General features: G+C 36.4%; 1 protein-coding gene across 3 annotated transcripts in view; it reads right to left on the minus strand.

Moving 5' to 3' along the window:
• The window catches only part of LOC134811244 (malectin-like), an 85,833-nt gene that overhangs the window by 14,298 nt on the left and 55,454 nt on the right, over window positions 1-16,081 (minus strand). For 2 of the 3 annotated variants that reach the window (XM_063818011.1, XM_063818012.1), the window contains exons 7-8: window positions 11,123-11,356; window positions 9,309-10,585 (exon numbers count right to left, since the gene is read on the minus strand). The exons of the other annotated variant lie outside the window; for it this stretch is intronic. In XM_063818011.1, coding sequence (XP_063674081.1) covers window positions 10,563-10,585; window positions 11,123-11,356 — 257 coding nt within the window. In that variant the 3' untranslated portion in view covers window positions 9,309-10,562. Of the gene's footprint in view, window positions 1-9,308; window positions 10,586-11,122; window positions 11,357-16,081 lie in introns of those variants that run through there. 3 annotated transcript variants of the gene reach the window in all.

Here is a 16,081-nt window from a genome sequence, read left to right on the forward strand (position 1 = left end):
CCCTGCCTCCGCAATTCCGCAAACTCAAGCTGGCCTCGCTTCGCTTAGCCATTCTCCTCCCTCATCCCAAGTTTGAAAACGGAATTACGCCCTGTTGGAAAGGCAACAGCCTACTCAGTTTAACAAATGGGGATAAGATTGGATGGTGTTTCCTACATTATCGGCCTTCTAAGTTTCTTCGATCTTCAGCCTACTGTAACTGGTGAAATAGGAATGTACGGCCAATATTTATAAGGAAATGGAACCAAACAGGACCTTAGCAAAATTAGCCGGATCCGGATTGGACTGAAGGCACCAATATCGCCCTTTATGCAGATGACACTAAAATTTGGAGGGAGATCCTTGGTTACCCTGACCATCACATAATCCAAAATGACATCAACAGATTATATGATTGGTCAGTGAGAAATCGAATGAAGTTCCACCCACAAAAGTGCAAAGCCCTCTCTGTGTCCCTGCAAAGAAACGTGCTGGATAACTTGCCATTCAATACCTTCTTTTCTAAACTTTCTGGAAGTGATATTGACTTTGTGCCCTCTCAGTCAGATTTAGGAGTTGCAATAAACTCCAGGTTTAATTGGGGTGCACAATGTAAAGCGCTTGTGTCCAAAGCTACCTCTAGACTTGGACTACTTAAGAGAACATGTCATTTCACTACTGATAAAAGGCAGAAAAGATCGTTCTATTTAGCGTTAATTAGGTCTATATTTGAACATTGTTCTGTCATATGGTCCCCTCAATCTGCAACTCATCTTCAACAGTTTGTTGCTATCCAAAAGAGGGCTATTAAATGGATCAATGGTGAACCTTACTCCAGTTATAATGACGATAAACTTGCTACAGAGCAAAAGAAACTAAATATTCTCCCTGTTAAACAGAAGTTTATTTATAACGATCTTATGACCTTCTATAAAATAGTGAATAGCATAATTCCAGTTTCGCTCCCTACATATATAGTCCTATGCCGTCCAGAGGGCACCCGATACACTAGGCACAATGCTCAAATAATTGATATGTCGGATACATCAACTTACATGAGTACCACTGTGCCCTGCTCGGATGCCTTCCGAAATAGCTTTTTTCATAGATCTATGCTGAAATGGAATAGTCTACCAGTATGTATCCGGCAGTCAGAGCGGATTTCTACTTTTAAGGCCAAACTGATCAAGTACCTCTGGGCTGCCGATACAGTCTGGCCAGATTAGCTCATCAGTCTTATGAGTCTCAGAAATTTGTTTTTGTTGGTTACAATTCTGTCCGTCCAATTTCCTATCTGCTTGTCCTTTTCTTTTTTTCTTTATCAGTTGTGACGGAATTGTAATGAACAAAATCCTTATAATTATTTATGATATGTTTGATTTCTTGTTAATTTTTGTCATTCAAATTTGGTAGACGGCCCCAACGTTAATGTGGCTCTTGCTATGTGTTGGTTCAGCCGAATTAATTATTATATAATCAAGTTTATTTTTCTCGTTAGTTGTCATCCGGCCTAACATTAAGCAACTTATATTGCAGTACCATTTATCATTTAGTATATCAAAATATGTCATTGTAATTTTGCATGGCTGAAATGTAACGCTTGATTTATATACATAATGATTAATTGAATTTTCAAATTAAAAAAAAAAATGTCGATCGCTACTTCAAATAACACTTGTTACTTTAATTGCCTAACCCTAACCGTTACCTTAACCTTAACCCTAACCTTAATCAATAAGTACTTACTAGACTAGGGTGGGCCATTTAGTGTTTCTCATTATTCTCTTTCAAGGGTGATTTAATTTATATAAATGCATATACGATATATTAACAATTGATTCTAAATCATAAATACATTGCAAAAGATTTCATCTCCACGAAGTTACTACAATGGCGGCAATTCAATTTAGGGAGTGTGCTTTCGCAGGAGATGTAAACTATGTATATATAAATTGTTTCAAACAGTATACACATAATGTCACAATGACCCTATATAAAAATAACCCTTCAAAAATTCAATATTTTGAAAATCACCCTTGGCCTTGCGGCTCCAAGTTCAAATCTAAACTGTCTATATTGACAAAGTTCTTTCTCGCCCCTCTGTCTCCCCGGAGAGAAATTACCGTCGCTCTTAAGATTTCGAAACAAAGGCGCTTCCTAATGTAAACTATGTATATTGGTTATACCCAGGAAAACTTACTATATACTCGCTGGGGCCTATCTCCGAAAGTAAAAGAAATAGAAACTTCCGGTTTTTACAAAATGTTCGCCTTGTACTGCCGTTTTCTCAGAAAAGGCAGTCAGTCCAATTTTTCGAAATATGACAATATTGGTATCAAAATATTCAGTAGAAAATTCTCTACAACATGAGCTACATATTAATGTATGAGGTTAGATATCTCCCAACAAAACTTTTTGTACACCTCTACGAAAATTTGGAATGACCTCAGCCCCTATGTATTCGAAATATGTGATGCTAATGTAGATGGGTTGATAATCCCGGGTTCTTCCAAGAATTCAGACTTATCAGCTTCGTCAGGTGTTATTAAATCTAACCTTAAAAAGCACTTGCTATCCCTCCAAAATCGAGATGACCCTAATACATGGTAACAAATCTATATTATATCTCAAACTCTACATCCGGTACGGCTATGCACACATGATATCTCTCTCTGCCATGAAACATGGCTAACCTTTTAAACTGTGATTCAAAACCTAAAGCTAAACTAAAACTCAACTGGGCTCTCCTTTGTCACCAAACTAAACCAATAAGTAATTTAAGATTATTATATTTTTCTATATTTGTATATTGTAATTAGTATATTGACGTAGTGGATGGTTGAGGGGGTTTCAAGCACAGGTCACTCTCAAATCCTAAAGATAAGCAGTGGCCTTCGGCACTTGAAACCTCTTGAAACCTCCCCTGATTTATTTATTATTGATATTGTTTGATTGTGCCGTAAAAATAAATATTTGTTTTATTAAATATTTGTTTTATTAATATTTGTTTTATTAATGTATGGAAACGTTGTTGCATGCAATTTCCAAGGAAGTAAGTCCCAGTCGAGAAACATTATGTTCGGTTTTGGTCAATTGTTTTCTGAGAGAAGGACGTAAGTCCGGACTTACTTCCTTTTCTAAGAAAATCTTGAAAATTTTCTAAGATAAGGAAGTTACTTACTTTCTTCTCAAAAAATGTTGAACAGAGATTTTTCTCAGAGGATTATAGAAGGAAGTAAGTCCCAGTTTTCTCAGAAAAATTAGCTGGATTATTTGGCATAAAAATAGTTATATCTTTACTGGGCCGCGCTCAGCCTGTCATTCCGCCGAATCTCTGATTCTCTATGAACATAATAGCCTGAGGTCCCCAGGTAATTATATTTAAGCTTATAGACGGCTCAAAACTTTAATTTTTTAACAAATTAAAATTTGACTAATTATTGATAAAGCGTGTTTACTTTCGATCGTACGCAAAAAATAAGCGGAGAAAAACCATAAACGCAAAAGTTGCAATATCTTGAAATGGCAAATTAAATATGGACTTACTGCCTTTTCTGAGAAAACGGCAGTGTAACTGGTAACTGTCACCAAAATGTAACTAGGTCGAACGGAGAAATTAGGTCTCACCCAGGAATTAGGTCACACGCAGGCGCGTGATATATATTTGTCATACGTTGTACATTGTATGACCCGCCGTGCGCGGATGCGCGGCTCCCCCTGTATCGTTGAAACTCTACAGGGGTTTCACTATAGTGAAGCGACAGTGGGGTCACCACGTGATACAAATATATATATATATATTTGAGACATTCAGTGAAACAGTAAAACACAAAATTCACATTAAGCTATCGATTGTGTAATCTTTACATGTCTCATTCTGAAAGCAAGTTTATTAAAATAACTGTTCTATGAAGTAAATTAAAAACATGACAAAAATAGATCAATACTGAGATGGGAAATTTGTGAGTAAGTCTCATTCAATCATAAGATATAAACAAAAGATGCAGAGGTGAAAGTAAACAACAAAATGCAAGTGTCTGTGGAAAGATTAAATATTAAAGCATATCATATAAAGGTCAATTTTTTATTTCATTAAGAGCACTACGTTTATTAAGTCCTCCAAAATCACTGAGGGTCATAAGCTGGTTTTGCCAAAATGATTCTCTTTCTTTAGCAACCCTACTTCTATCTTCTAAGGTTAAACATTTTATAAAATCTAGCTTTTCAAAAATAATAACCTCTATCTGATCGGATAACTCATTGTCAAACGTTTTTAAGGGCTCTTTGGTAAGATTATGAAACTGGTTATCGTTAAAATGACAAGAAATTTCACAACTCCTAACCGCTTTCCTAATATGTGATTTGTGGTTCTGCCATCTGGTCTTAAAATTGTTAACTGTGCTTCCTACTGAAGCACGTCTGCAGACTTTATCCCTTACTAGATAGCACACCCCTACTGTGTTGCAGTCTAGTTGTCCAATGATGTTAACAGTGTACCCCGAGTGGTAGCTCTGAGCTGTTTTTGATTCACAAATATACATTCTACAGGCTTTACATCTGGAGTTACAATGATAACATCCCCCCTCTTCTATACTAGTAGGCAGAGCCACATTTTCAGTGTTAGAGTTTAAAGCTATAACATTACTATCTTCATGATACTTACGATCTTCTGAAAGTTTACTCGGAACTAAAGTTTCTTTGATAGTTTTATTACCACGATATGAAACAAATACTTTACTAGGCTGGATCACAGACTTTAAAAGGGGGTCTAGGCCAAGGATAAATTTATTCTTGTTAACTATTTTACCAATTGGAGGTAAGTTAGGGTCAAAATCACAAACTAAAGGAAAACATCTTTCACTCTTCTTACTATTAGAGCTTGTAAGGTTTTTTGAAATCAGATCATCCCGTTTAAGTAACTCAACTTTCTCAAAGGATTTATGGATAAGATCTTTATTGTAATTCCTATCTTCTAGATATTCGCTGAATTCAATTTTACATTTCAAATACTCTTCTTCCTCTGAACAGTTTTTGAACACTCGATGTGCTACTCCATATGGAATATTCTCTGCTATGTGTGTAGGGTGGCAGGATTGTGGGAGTAAATAGCTATGGGCATCACTAGGTTTGCAGTACGTCCTAGTTTCTAGCTTGCAATTTTTCGAGTAAATAAACAGGTCTAGAAATTCAGTCCCCTCTGTAGAAGGTGTCGACATTGTAAACTTGAGGTTTGGATGGTATTGATTGAGCCAAAGTAGGAACTGGTCTAGCTTCTCCAGTGACTCAGTCCAAGTGATGTATATGTCGTCACGGTATCTGCCATAGAACTCGGGGGTTGTGATTTCTTGGCTCTCCACGATCTTACTGTCCAAGGGGCTGAGAGCTGAGTCTGCATACTGGCAAGCATTATTTGGACCCATCGCAGTTCCACTTGTCTGTACATACATGTTGCCATTGAAAACAGTGATGTTGTTATCCAGGGTTATCTCCAAAGCTTCCATAACGCAGTCTGTGGAGAAAAGTTTAGTACTTCTTTGGTCTAGTAAGGTTCTACAGGCTGGTAGTCCAATCTCCTTTGAAATGCTGGGGAACATGTTTACAATATCAAATGTAACGTGGTAGATGGTCTTCCCAGTCAATCTTCCTGACTCATTGAGTTCTTTCATCTTCATAAGTAGATCATTAGAATCCATGAGGCAGTGGGGCAGGGTTACCTTCTTTAGTTCTTCTGCTGTGAATATTGAGAGGTTCTTGATGTAAGAGTTACATCCAGTGCTGATAAGTCTCCCAGGGTAGTTTTTCTCTGGTTTGTGAGCTTTCAGGTTCATGTAGTTTACTCCAGGTTCATTTTCCTCTTCACTAGGTGTTACCCATTCCATAAAGTTTGGGGTCATGCCAGGGCAGTCAGCATCTGCTGAGTATTTCAGAACCCACTCTTTAATGGTGATGATGGTTGTGTGGATCTGTTGTTGTTGATCCGATACTTGTTTGAAAGTGCTCTGATCTTTTAGAGCAGCTTCTACTCTATTGATGTAGTCTGATTTGTCTAACACAAAGAACCCAGTCCCTTTATCAAATAATCGAATTACAGCATCATCCCAGCTTTTGAGCTCTTGGATTGCTTTTGTAGTCTCCTTGTCTACATTCCTAGGAGCTGGCTTTGGTTTTCTAGGGTGATTAGATATCTGTTTCTTGACATTGCTGATGAACAGTTCTAATGCATGATTACCACTGTTAGAGAAATTCTTCTTCTTTGAGGTTTTTATTCCTAGAACTTTCTCCATTTGCTTTACCTTCTGGTCAAGGGTTTTCTCATGTTCTTCTACATTTTGGGTGGGGATTACAACTCTACTGAGGACGAAACTCATTCTAAGTGAGTTTGCCCAGGAGTTTACATCTTCTACCAGTTTATCTCTGTTCGTTTTAGAAGGAGTAACTGCAAATGATTCTCCAAGGTGGAAGACAAACTTATGAGCATTTGTAACTGTTTTGGACGAGAGATTAATGACAGTTTTGTCTAATGCAGCTTGGCTGACATTGTTTCTGTTAAGTGGTCTTGATTTTATCCCATCCCTCCTGTGTTTATGGACAGATTTCCTTTTTCTAGGTTTAGTGACTTTTGATTTTTTCTCCTTGCGCCTACGAGTTCTCGTTTTGGTTAGAGATATCCTGGGTACTTCTGGTTGTTCTGGTAATGAAGTATAGCTGTTTTTGATGTATACCTCTGTTCCATTCACCTTGTCTCTATTTAACTTAGAATCGTGTGTTTTCTCACATTCCAGTTTCTGTTGGCGGATCTTGTGTTGGACAGTAGCCATACCTCTCTCAAAATGGTTTGTTGGCACAGCAGTTTTAAACTCATTTTCCAGTTTGTAGTAGTTCTCTCTTAGTCTGTTTGACCAGTTGTGATAGTAGAGGATTAAGATATCCAAGATTCTGCTAGCTGTGAATATCATCATACTGGCGGTCAACTTCTCTAAAACAGGGTCTCTGACACTACACTGAAATTGACACTGTTCAAAGATACCTTTTGGTATTGTTGATTGTTGCTTGCTTTTCATAAGGTAGAAGTACTGCTGTTGTATACGGATGTTTTTCCTTCCAGCATTAGACAAAGCAGCAATAAACCTATCGGAAGTGTTAGTAGGTCTGTGGTACATATTTTGGGGGAGACTTTGTTGCGATGAGTGTGGAGAGTGTATTAACAAAGTTTACAGACTGGTGCACAAACATGAACGTAGACAAAACACTGATAAGACAAGGACAGGATGAACTTCTGGATCACTCTACTGGTAGAAGATCTGGCGGAATCTAAAGAAGTCAGTGTGATTTGACTGTTGCTCTCTGATTGTAGATTCACAGCACGGAAGTCCAGGTAACTGTATTCACTGATGTATATATATTTGAGACATTCAGTGAAACAGTAAAACACAAAATTCACATTAAGCTATCGATTGTGTAATCTTTACATGTCTCATTCTGAAAGCAAGTTTATTAAAATAACTGTTCTATGAAGTAAATTAAAAACATGACAAAAATAGATCAATACTGAGATGGGAAATTTGTGAGTAAGTCTCATTCAATCATAAGATATAAACAAAAGATGCAGAGGTGAAAGTAAACAACAAAATGCAAGTGTCTGTGGAAAGATTAAATATTAAAGCATATCATATAAAGGTCATATATATATATATATATATAATACACAAATAGCTTAAAAGCCGCGCCTACTTGAGACCTAATTTGTAATTCCTGCGTGAGACTTAATTTTTCCGTTCGACCTAGTTATATTTTGGTGACAGTAAAAATAATGTTTCCTCCCAGTACAGGAAGAAAATCTGAGGCAGTTTAGATTTTGAGTTATCGCGAAAAGTTTCATTTTTATGGGCCAAATACAAATAAAAAATTAAAAAATAAAATAAAGGTTCGCAACTTTAACTTTGCAGATTCCTGTCCTCTGATATGATTATCTGGGGACCTCAGGCTATTATGTTCATATAGAGATTCGGCGGAATGACAGGCTGAGCGCGGCCCAGTAACTGATATGATTGCTGATTGGCTGAATTGTGTCACGCGACGTGAAGCTGGAATGCGCCACGCATGCAATAAAGACGCAATCACCTTTAGTAACAAGCCTTGTAGCGAGATGCGTTACTGGGCCGCGCCCTCAATTATGCTTCTCAATGCGCTACTGGGCCTCGCCGAGCTGCGAATAATTTACTGGGCAGCGCTCAGCCTGTCATTCCGCCGAATCTCTATCCGGTTTTTTATGTTTATGAACATGAGATAGCCTGAGGTCCCCAGGTAACGAAGAATTGACATCATCAATTAATAACACGCCCAACCTTACCTGGGGACCTCAGGCTATTATATTTATGTTCATAATCATAGAGATTCGGCGGGATGGCAGGCTGAGTGCTGCCCCGTAAGCCCAGCCAATTATAGGGTTTGCTGAGTAAGTTTGATTGACAGTACAAAAAGCAAATCCTTTGCATGACGTAGCTCGCAGCGCTAATATCTTGATTGGATCCTTGCGAGTAGTGTTATTTGATGCACGTTGACCATTGTGAATGGTCTGGCCCGGCGCGCTAGCATTCCGAGAAGAAAGCTAGTGAAACCCTAATAACGGGGGGGGGGGGGGGTACCAACGGACATTAATGGCAATGTGAGCAAAAAATACTGCCATTAATGTCCGTCGGTAACCCCCCCTCCCCCCCCCCTATAACTCAACAACCTGACATCCGAGAACTTTAAAATTGTGCTCTACCCTAGTTAATATGATGATTCCGAACATTTTAGTGCCCAGGATGAGCACCTAACTCAATCAGAAGCCGAGATATGAACAACTTTAAAGTCAAGTTCAGCTCCTAATTCCACTTAGAAGCAGAGTTATTTTGATTTTAAAGTCGCTAAAAAAGGGCGTGGTCAATTTTGCAAAGCCTGCCCCATATTCAGAAAGTCTACCAAAGCCAAATTTGTTTCTGAGGGGTCCCTTGTATTGAGCCGTTCCAGGTCTCAAACCTCGGGGCGAAGACTTTTCTACGGGAATATTCTCAGATCCATGACTATTAGGTCCAAATCAACTTGGCATTCAAATGACGGTACGGCTCCACAAATAAAATGGCAGGTAAACCCTTCCCACTTCCACTGGACCAACTCATGGGAGTTTATTACAGACTATTATAACGGTTGGCCCCAGTTGTTCTGTGTGCTTGGTCCGAAGTTGACTTGTCAATTGTCATCCTCTACGAAGTGTTATATGCGGAATAACGAATTAGCCTCGTAGAGGGCATAACAACACAGGAGCAAGTGAAGATAGTGAAAGACTCTTTTGAATTTAAAGTTTCATTAAATAATTGAACAACAGAAGAAACAAACGAATCTCAATCATAATTGGATGCAATATAGTACCAAATCAGTTCCGCCAAGAATCAAAATACACATTATCTTCAACTGTATAAACATAGCAGCAATGCACTGGCATTCCAACGTACATACAATGCACGTACATACAATGCAATGAAAATTTTCTGTCGAATCTTCTCGTTACATTGTATTGTGTCCATTGCATTGCAATTATGTTCATATAAAACGGTTTGACTATGACATTGGATATATCACTATTACATTTTATTGAACGAACAAAGTAAAGTCAGTATTATTTCCATCTATACAACTACAAAAGTACAATTGACATGATTCTAATCTTCTCTTAAATGACCGGCCGGCGGCTTGAGATAAAACATTTGATTTTGCTTATAGACACAAACATGTTGGTAGATCGAAATACTACAAACTACAGGTATTAATTGAAGCTGAAAAATTGATCACTTCCATAAGATTGCTTTCCTTGGTCAATTGCAAGAAATTGTTTAATGCAGGCCCGGGTCTAGTTATTATAGTTTTAGTAATATGATACGATTTTTTGTTTTTAAGGGAAAAAGTTAGTGCACTAGTATGCAAACGTCGACGACTCAAATTTCAATTCCAAGGCGACCTACAGCCTACAAATATTCTGTAATATTGGAGCATATCGGACATATTCAGGAAACGATCATTCAGTTGTTTGTATCTATATAAGCATTAAAAATTATTCTTAAACAAATATACGATTGCCCTATTGGATAATAAAATAAATAGCTAGTTTTAACTGTACCGATCAAAAATTGCATATATATCACTGATTAAACGATCAAAGAATATCCTAACAAACCCAATGTACTGCATAACAGGCAATCAGTTACACTATTACACACAGTTCTTACGTACTAATTGCGAACGATCCCTAAGAGGTTGAACACAGCTTAACTGATAAAAATATTAGATGATTTAATCATTTCCCGCAGTTTATACCCACATTAAAACTGGGTAAACTTATCATAAATATAACATTCCAATATCTATATAAAATGTTGACGACAAGAATCAGAATTTTAACAAAACAAGAAAACTCAATACGTTCATAATCACAACACGTATATTATCAAACAAAACAAATAAAGCAGAAACTAGCATTAAACTTCAACTGTTATTAAATACAAAAAAATAACTACGTCCAGTTTATAGTAATCCCTGGGCCAGCCTTAACTAGCTTTCTGACGAGTATCTGAAAATTTCATCCATCAAAATAGTTCAAATATATAATCAATGATGAGAAAAACCTTCCCATTTTATTATAGCGTAATTTTAAAATTTCAAATTCAAAGCAAATAGATTAAACGCCATAACAATAACAATTTCAGTTTTAGTCTTAACCTAGCGCGACATTGGGAGCCACTCTAATAGCAAATTGGTGCGCATATGGGGGGTTAAACACACTATAACTCGGGTATAACACTTGAGACAATGATATTATTATACTGCCTTGAGCCCAGATGTTGTAATGGCAAAACCAAAGGCGCTTAAAAACTTTAATTATAGTATGTAGTATACCAGCTTAACTCCGTGCTTTGTGATATCAGGGTATTTGGGACAGGGGAGAGAAAACTTTCCCAATACAATATAGTCACTCGGTCAAGGGAAATAATATTAATTAAATAAAAACCATATAAAAACAAGCCCCCCCATCATGCTTCTTAATGCTTCTTAAATCTTAGTTTATGTGATATTGTGATATATTTCAGGAAATTTCACATGGACTTACAGAGTAGAATGACAGTAGGTAAGAATACGCCGATACTGATGATGATGGGCCAATACTGGGCGCTTTGATCGTCATATGGGTTGGCTTTCTTAGGTCTGGAAACTTTCTTTTGTTGGGCAGGTTCTGGTGCTCGGCGTTCTTTGTGCATATCAGGTTTGGCTGGATCTTCTTGGATAATATCTTCTTGGACGATATCTTCGTCTTCGTTTTGAATGGCGGGTAGTCTAGGAACATCTGAGAGAAAGTTGTGATCAGAATGGCTGATGTCGATATTATTTTCAAGCACATTTTCTAAGAGAGCTTAACATTGAAGACAAATATGCCCAAATATAATACCGCCATTTAAAACCCAGCTACACTTTGTCCTGTGTATCTTACTTCTAACATTTCGTACGTAGCTTAGTAGGTGTGTACGTCAAGGCCGCGCACGAAAACTTTGAGAAAATCGCGATATTTGGTGTCTCGCGCGGGCTTTGCGTTTTAGTTTTGCAACGCGCGCTACAGAAATGACATATTTTCTAACAATTTTTCCCCAGAAACGATATGTCCTACAAATTTGTTCGGACGGTATTTATTTTTTTTGATTGAAATAAATTTTCGTGCACATACAGAATGAATGGTTAATAATTTAATATATATGTAGACCAAGGTCTGTGCACGGGATGCTTCCTGAAAGAATCCAGTTCTTTTAGCGGGGCACCCTACCTAAAGCCAAATTGAGATATAATAATCATATTCCTAAGAAATAATCAGAAATCGAATACCAATCAAATAATATGATATATATGAGTAGTAACCATATTTACTATGCAAAATGCCCCAACCACATAGTGTAAATTTATATAGAATTCAAATTCCATATCATCATTAAACCACAATACCTAGTCAATATAATAGCCCAAGCAAAATTAAATAACTTCTTATATACCTTACTGTCATACTACAAATTAATTAAACATTTGAAATCTGTTGACCAGAGAACAAATTCTAAGCCTAATGCAAGTGAAATAATTTAGATGCAATAATGAATGCCTAATGTGAGTATCATTTGTCAATGTCCTTGTAAAAAAGTCTGTACAAGAGATATGAGTAACTAATATAGAAGAAAAAACAGGAAGTTGTCGTCTGTTGTAAAATAAATAAAATATCTAGAATATAAATTAGAATATAAAATAACATTCAGTCAATGTGTCGTCAATAAACTGTACAATTATCAAATGTTAAAACTGGGTGATACAGTCACCAAAAATAAGTACTAAGTATGATAAGTTAATAAATTAAATGTGGTCTATAAAACTACCACTAAGTATAATAGGTCAATAAATTAAAAGTGGTTTATAAAACTACCACTGTGGGAACCCCTTCTCCAGTTAAAACGTGTCAGTCATGTGCAAAATCAATCAGAATGGTAAGGTGGTAAAAAAGGGAATATCTTTTCGATACATCAATTATATATGCCTCAGATTTAAAAGAATTAGAAGTTAATTAGTTATCGTCGACTATGATTGCAGTGTAAAATTTTTCATATGAATTGTCGACGGTATAATTAGGGTCTGTTGTTATAGATGATAGTAGCTGTTTCTTATACGAATCACTAAAGCTTTTAACATCGGGCAGATTTCGTAGATCTGTTGGAACATTATTCCAACATTTTGCCCCCAAGTATTGAAAGTTTTTATGTGATGTTGATCTATTGACATAAAGGTTGCAGCTTTCGCCGCTCCTACTACCTCCTGATATGTAACTAAATTTGTTCATAAAGTTTGTAGGACAATTGTCATGGATGATTCTAAACATATAATTTGACAGATGGAGTTGTCGTCTAAGATGGAGTGGTAACCATTTCATGTCTCTATAAACATTAAGGCTGCTCTCTGTTTGTGGAACGTTGAGAGCTATTTTGGCTACCTTTTTGTACAGAGTGTCAAGTTCAGCAAGTTTTGTCTTGCCAGCTCTACAATAGATCGTGTCTAAATAATCGAATTGTGGCAACATGAGTGCATTGGCAAACATTTTCCTATATTTAATGGGTAGCAGTGCTTTACTTCTATACATGGCACCAATTCTCTTCATGACCTTCCTAATAATATAATCTACATGGCTTTTGAAGTTTAATTTACTATCTAGAATGAGGCCAAGATATTTTGTCTCTTTGCACTCCTTGATTGTGAAAGTTACCTCATTACAATCAATGGTTATTTCATCATGTTGGTCAACAGAATCAAACAATAGGAATTCAGTCTTCTTTTCATTGAGTGATAATTTATTAACACTGAGCCATTTAAAGATTGTCATAAGTTCTATTTTCATGTTTATAAATGTGCTTCTGCAGGTTTGATCAAAGAATAGTGCACCATCATCTGCAAATAGAAAGGGCTTAGATAGGTTACAGGCATAAATGATGTCATTTATGAAGATACTAAATAATATAGGCCCAATGATGCTTCCTTGTGGTACACCACTCAGAACTTCTAAAAATGAGCTTAGATTGCCATTGATCCTAGTGCATTGATATCTACAAGATAAGAAGTTCTTAAACCAGGTTAAAGCAATGCCACCAATTCCATAATATGCCAATTTTTGAAGTAATATTTCATGATTCACTGTGTCAAAGGCCTTCTTAAGATCAAGAAAGATGATTCCTGGTTTATAAGACTTAGATTTACTCATATATATTTCGTCCATCAGATCGTACATCAGATAAGTTGTGGAGTGATTTTTCCGAAAGCCATATTGATGCCGGATGAAAAGTTTGTTCTCTTCCATGAAATCAGTGAGTTGCTTGCCGAAGTATTCTATAAGTTTTCCTATAAGTGGAAGGATGGATATTGGCCTGTAATTATTAGGATCATCTTTCATTCCTGCCTTATGGATGGGAGTTACTCTAGCTTTTTTACAAAGGGTTGGTACAACACCTGTATTAAGGCTCAGATTGACAATGTGGGTCAGTGGCTCAACTATGTGTGGTACAGCTTGCTTAAGTAAAAATAGAGGCACATTGTCATATGAGGCCTTGTCATTCTTGAGCGTTTCGACATACATTAGGATATCAGTTTCATTTATTTCTTGGAATCTATCAAATGAGATATTAGAAGTTCTAGGAGGTAAAAAATCAGTAAAACTAACTCTTTCAATATTGGGGGCCTGATTTTGTAATCTTGATCCAACATTTGCGAAATGAAAGTTAAATAGCTCAGGATCATTCTCATTGGTAGTTTGACAATTAGTTGTACCAGGGGTCATATTTGATGCCAGTTTGATAGTTTTCCATATCCCTTTAAGATCATTCTTGGCACTTTTAACTTGTAGATCATCGATTACATTAGCCTTTTTGCAGGTTTTAGCTAATTTATTTCTAATATTTCTCTGAATCTTGTAGCAATCCCAGGCCTCATTACACTTTATACATTTGCTACATGTACCACATTCATTGCAATTTCCATTGTCTCTCTTATCCTTCTTTTTACGGAATTTCTTTAGAAGAAAATGTGTATGATTAATGGCATTTAAAAGTTCAGTAGAAGGTTTATGTATGAACTTTTCATGCCTTTCTATGGTCTTGCAAGGGAAGAAGGTTGCATATGCCTGTTCAATATGATGACAAAGGCCAGCAGTGATAGCTTCAACATCTGTACTTTCCAATAGTGGACTGTAATCAGAACAGGTATCTAGATAGTCTAAGAATTGTTTAACATTACGTTTACAATGATTTCTAATTTCAACCTTCTCAAATTTAGGAGCTATAGGTACTTTACAATCTATCTCACACATAATAGCTTGATGATCTCCTATACGTTCATCAAGAACAGAAGATTGGACAAAATCTGCATAACAGTTAGTGAATATTACATCAATAGTAGTCTGGGTAAAATTGTCTCCACGTTTAGCAACTCTAGTTATCCCTTGAATGGTTTGAACTAAATTGTAACATCTCAAGGTCATATCTAATTTTTTGTACTGGGTGGATGAGATATTATTCTGGTCAATGTTTATATCCCCAATCCAGATAACCTTTTTCCCATTCAATTTTTTCATGCAAAAATGAATGTATTCAATAAAGTTATCAACACTGCAATAATTTCCAGAGCGATAGAAGCAGCAAACATTGATCTTGCTATTCTTAAGCTTCACCCATAATGCTTCAATGTTATCAAGCTTACTATCCATAACTAATTCTGTGTAAGCTAGTTTTTTGTTTATCATTAAGCCACAACCACCCCTAGAACTGTTTGGCCTGTCGCATCGCATAAGGTTGAAGGAGGAAGGAATATTTATGGTGTCTGTGTCAATAGTATCATTAAGATTCATCTCATTTAGGGAAAGTATGTCTAATTTATGATCTCTAATAAGTTGGGAAAGTTCATTACTTTTAGCTAAATTGAGAAGCCCTCCTTGAATGTTACAATGACCAATGCAGAGGTTGTGAAACCTATCAGCTGCATTATTAAAATTTGTCATCTTGTGAATCTTATTAATTCACAATGGAATGAATAAAAGTTGTAAAGTTGTGTTTAAACTAAAAAACAGAATAAAAGCAGGTTGTATTTGTCTGGATGTCGTACTGTAAAAATAAAACTGATGGTAGGAGTGTTATGTCAGTATTCAGCAGTATTCTAATGGTGTGCATGATACTTCAAGTGCCTTGCTAATTTAACTATGCCATAATCATTGAGATGGACATTATCCTCTCCATAACTACTAAAAAATGACGATTTTCTAAAGCCTTTCTTATCACTAAACAAGAAACGATTTGTCTCGGTTGAGAGCAGTTTTACATAGGTGTATTTTCTTTGCAGATTTGATATACACTCATTGATATCAGTTATAACCTTGTTTCTGGAGAAACTCTCCCGAGGTAATAAGTTAACAATTTTAATATCAGCTCCAGGTGCCCACTTGTGAAGGAAAAGTACAAGTTTTTCAATACAATTGTTTGTAAAGTCAAGAGCTCTAGCATCA

This window comes from Bolinopsis microptera, chromosome 2 (genome assembly GCF_026151205.1).
Source record: "Bolinopsis microptera isolate Bmic1 chromosome 2, MBARI_Bmic_1.0, whole genome shotgun sequence".
Lineage (NCBI taxonomy): Eukaryota > Metazoa > Ctenophora > Tentaculata > Lobata > Bolinopsidae > Bolinopsis > Bolinopsis microptera.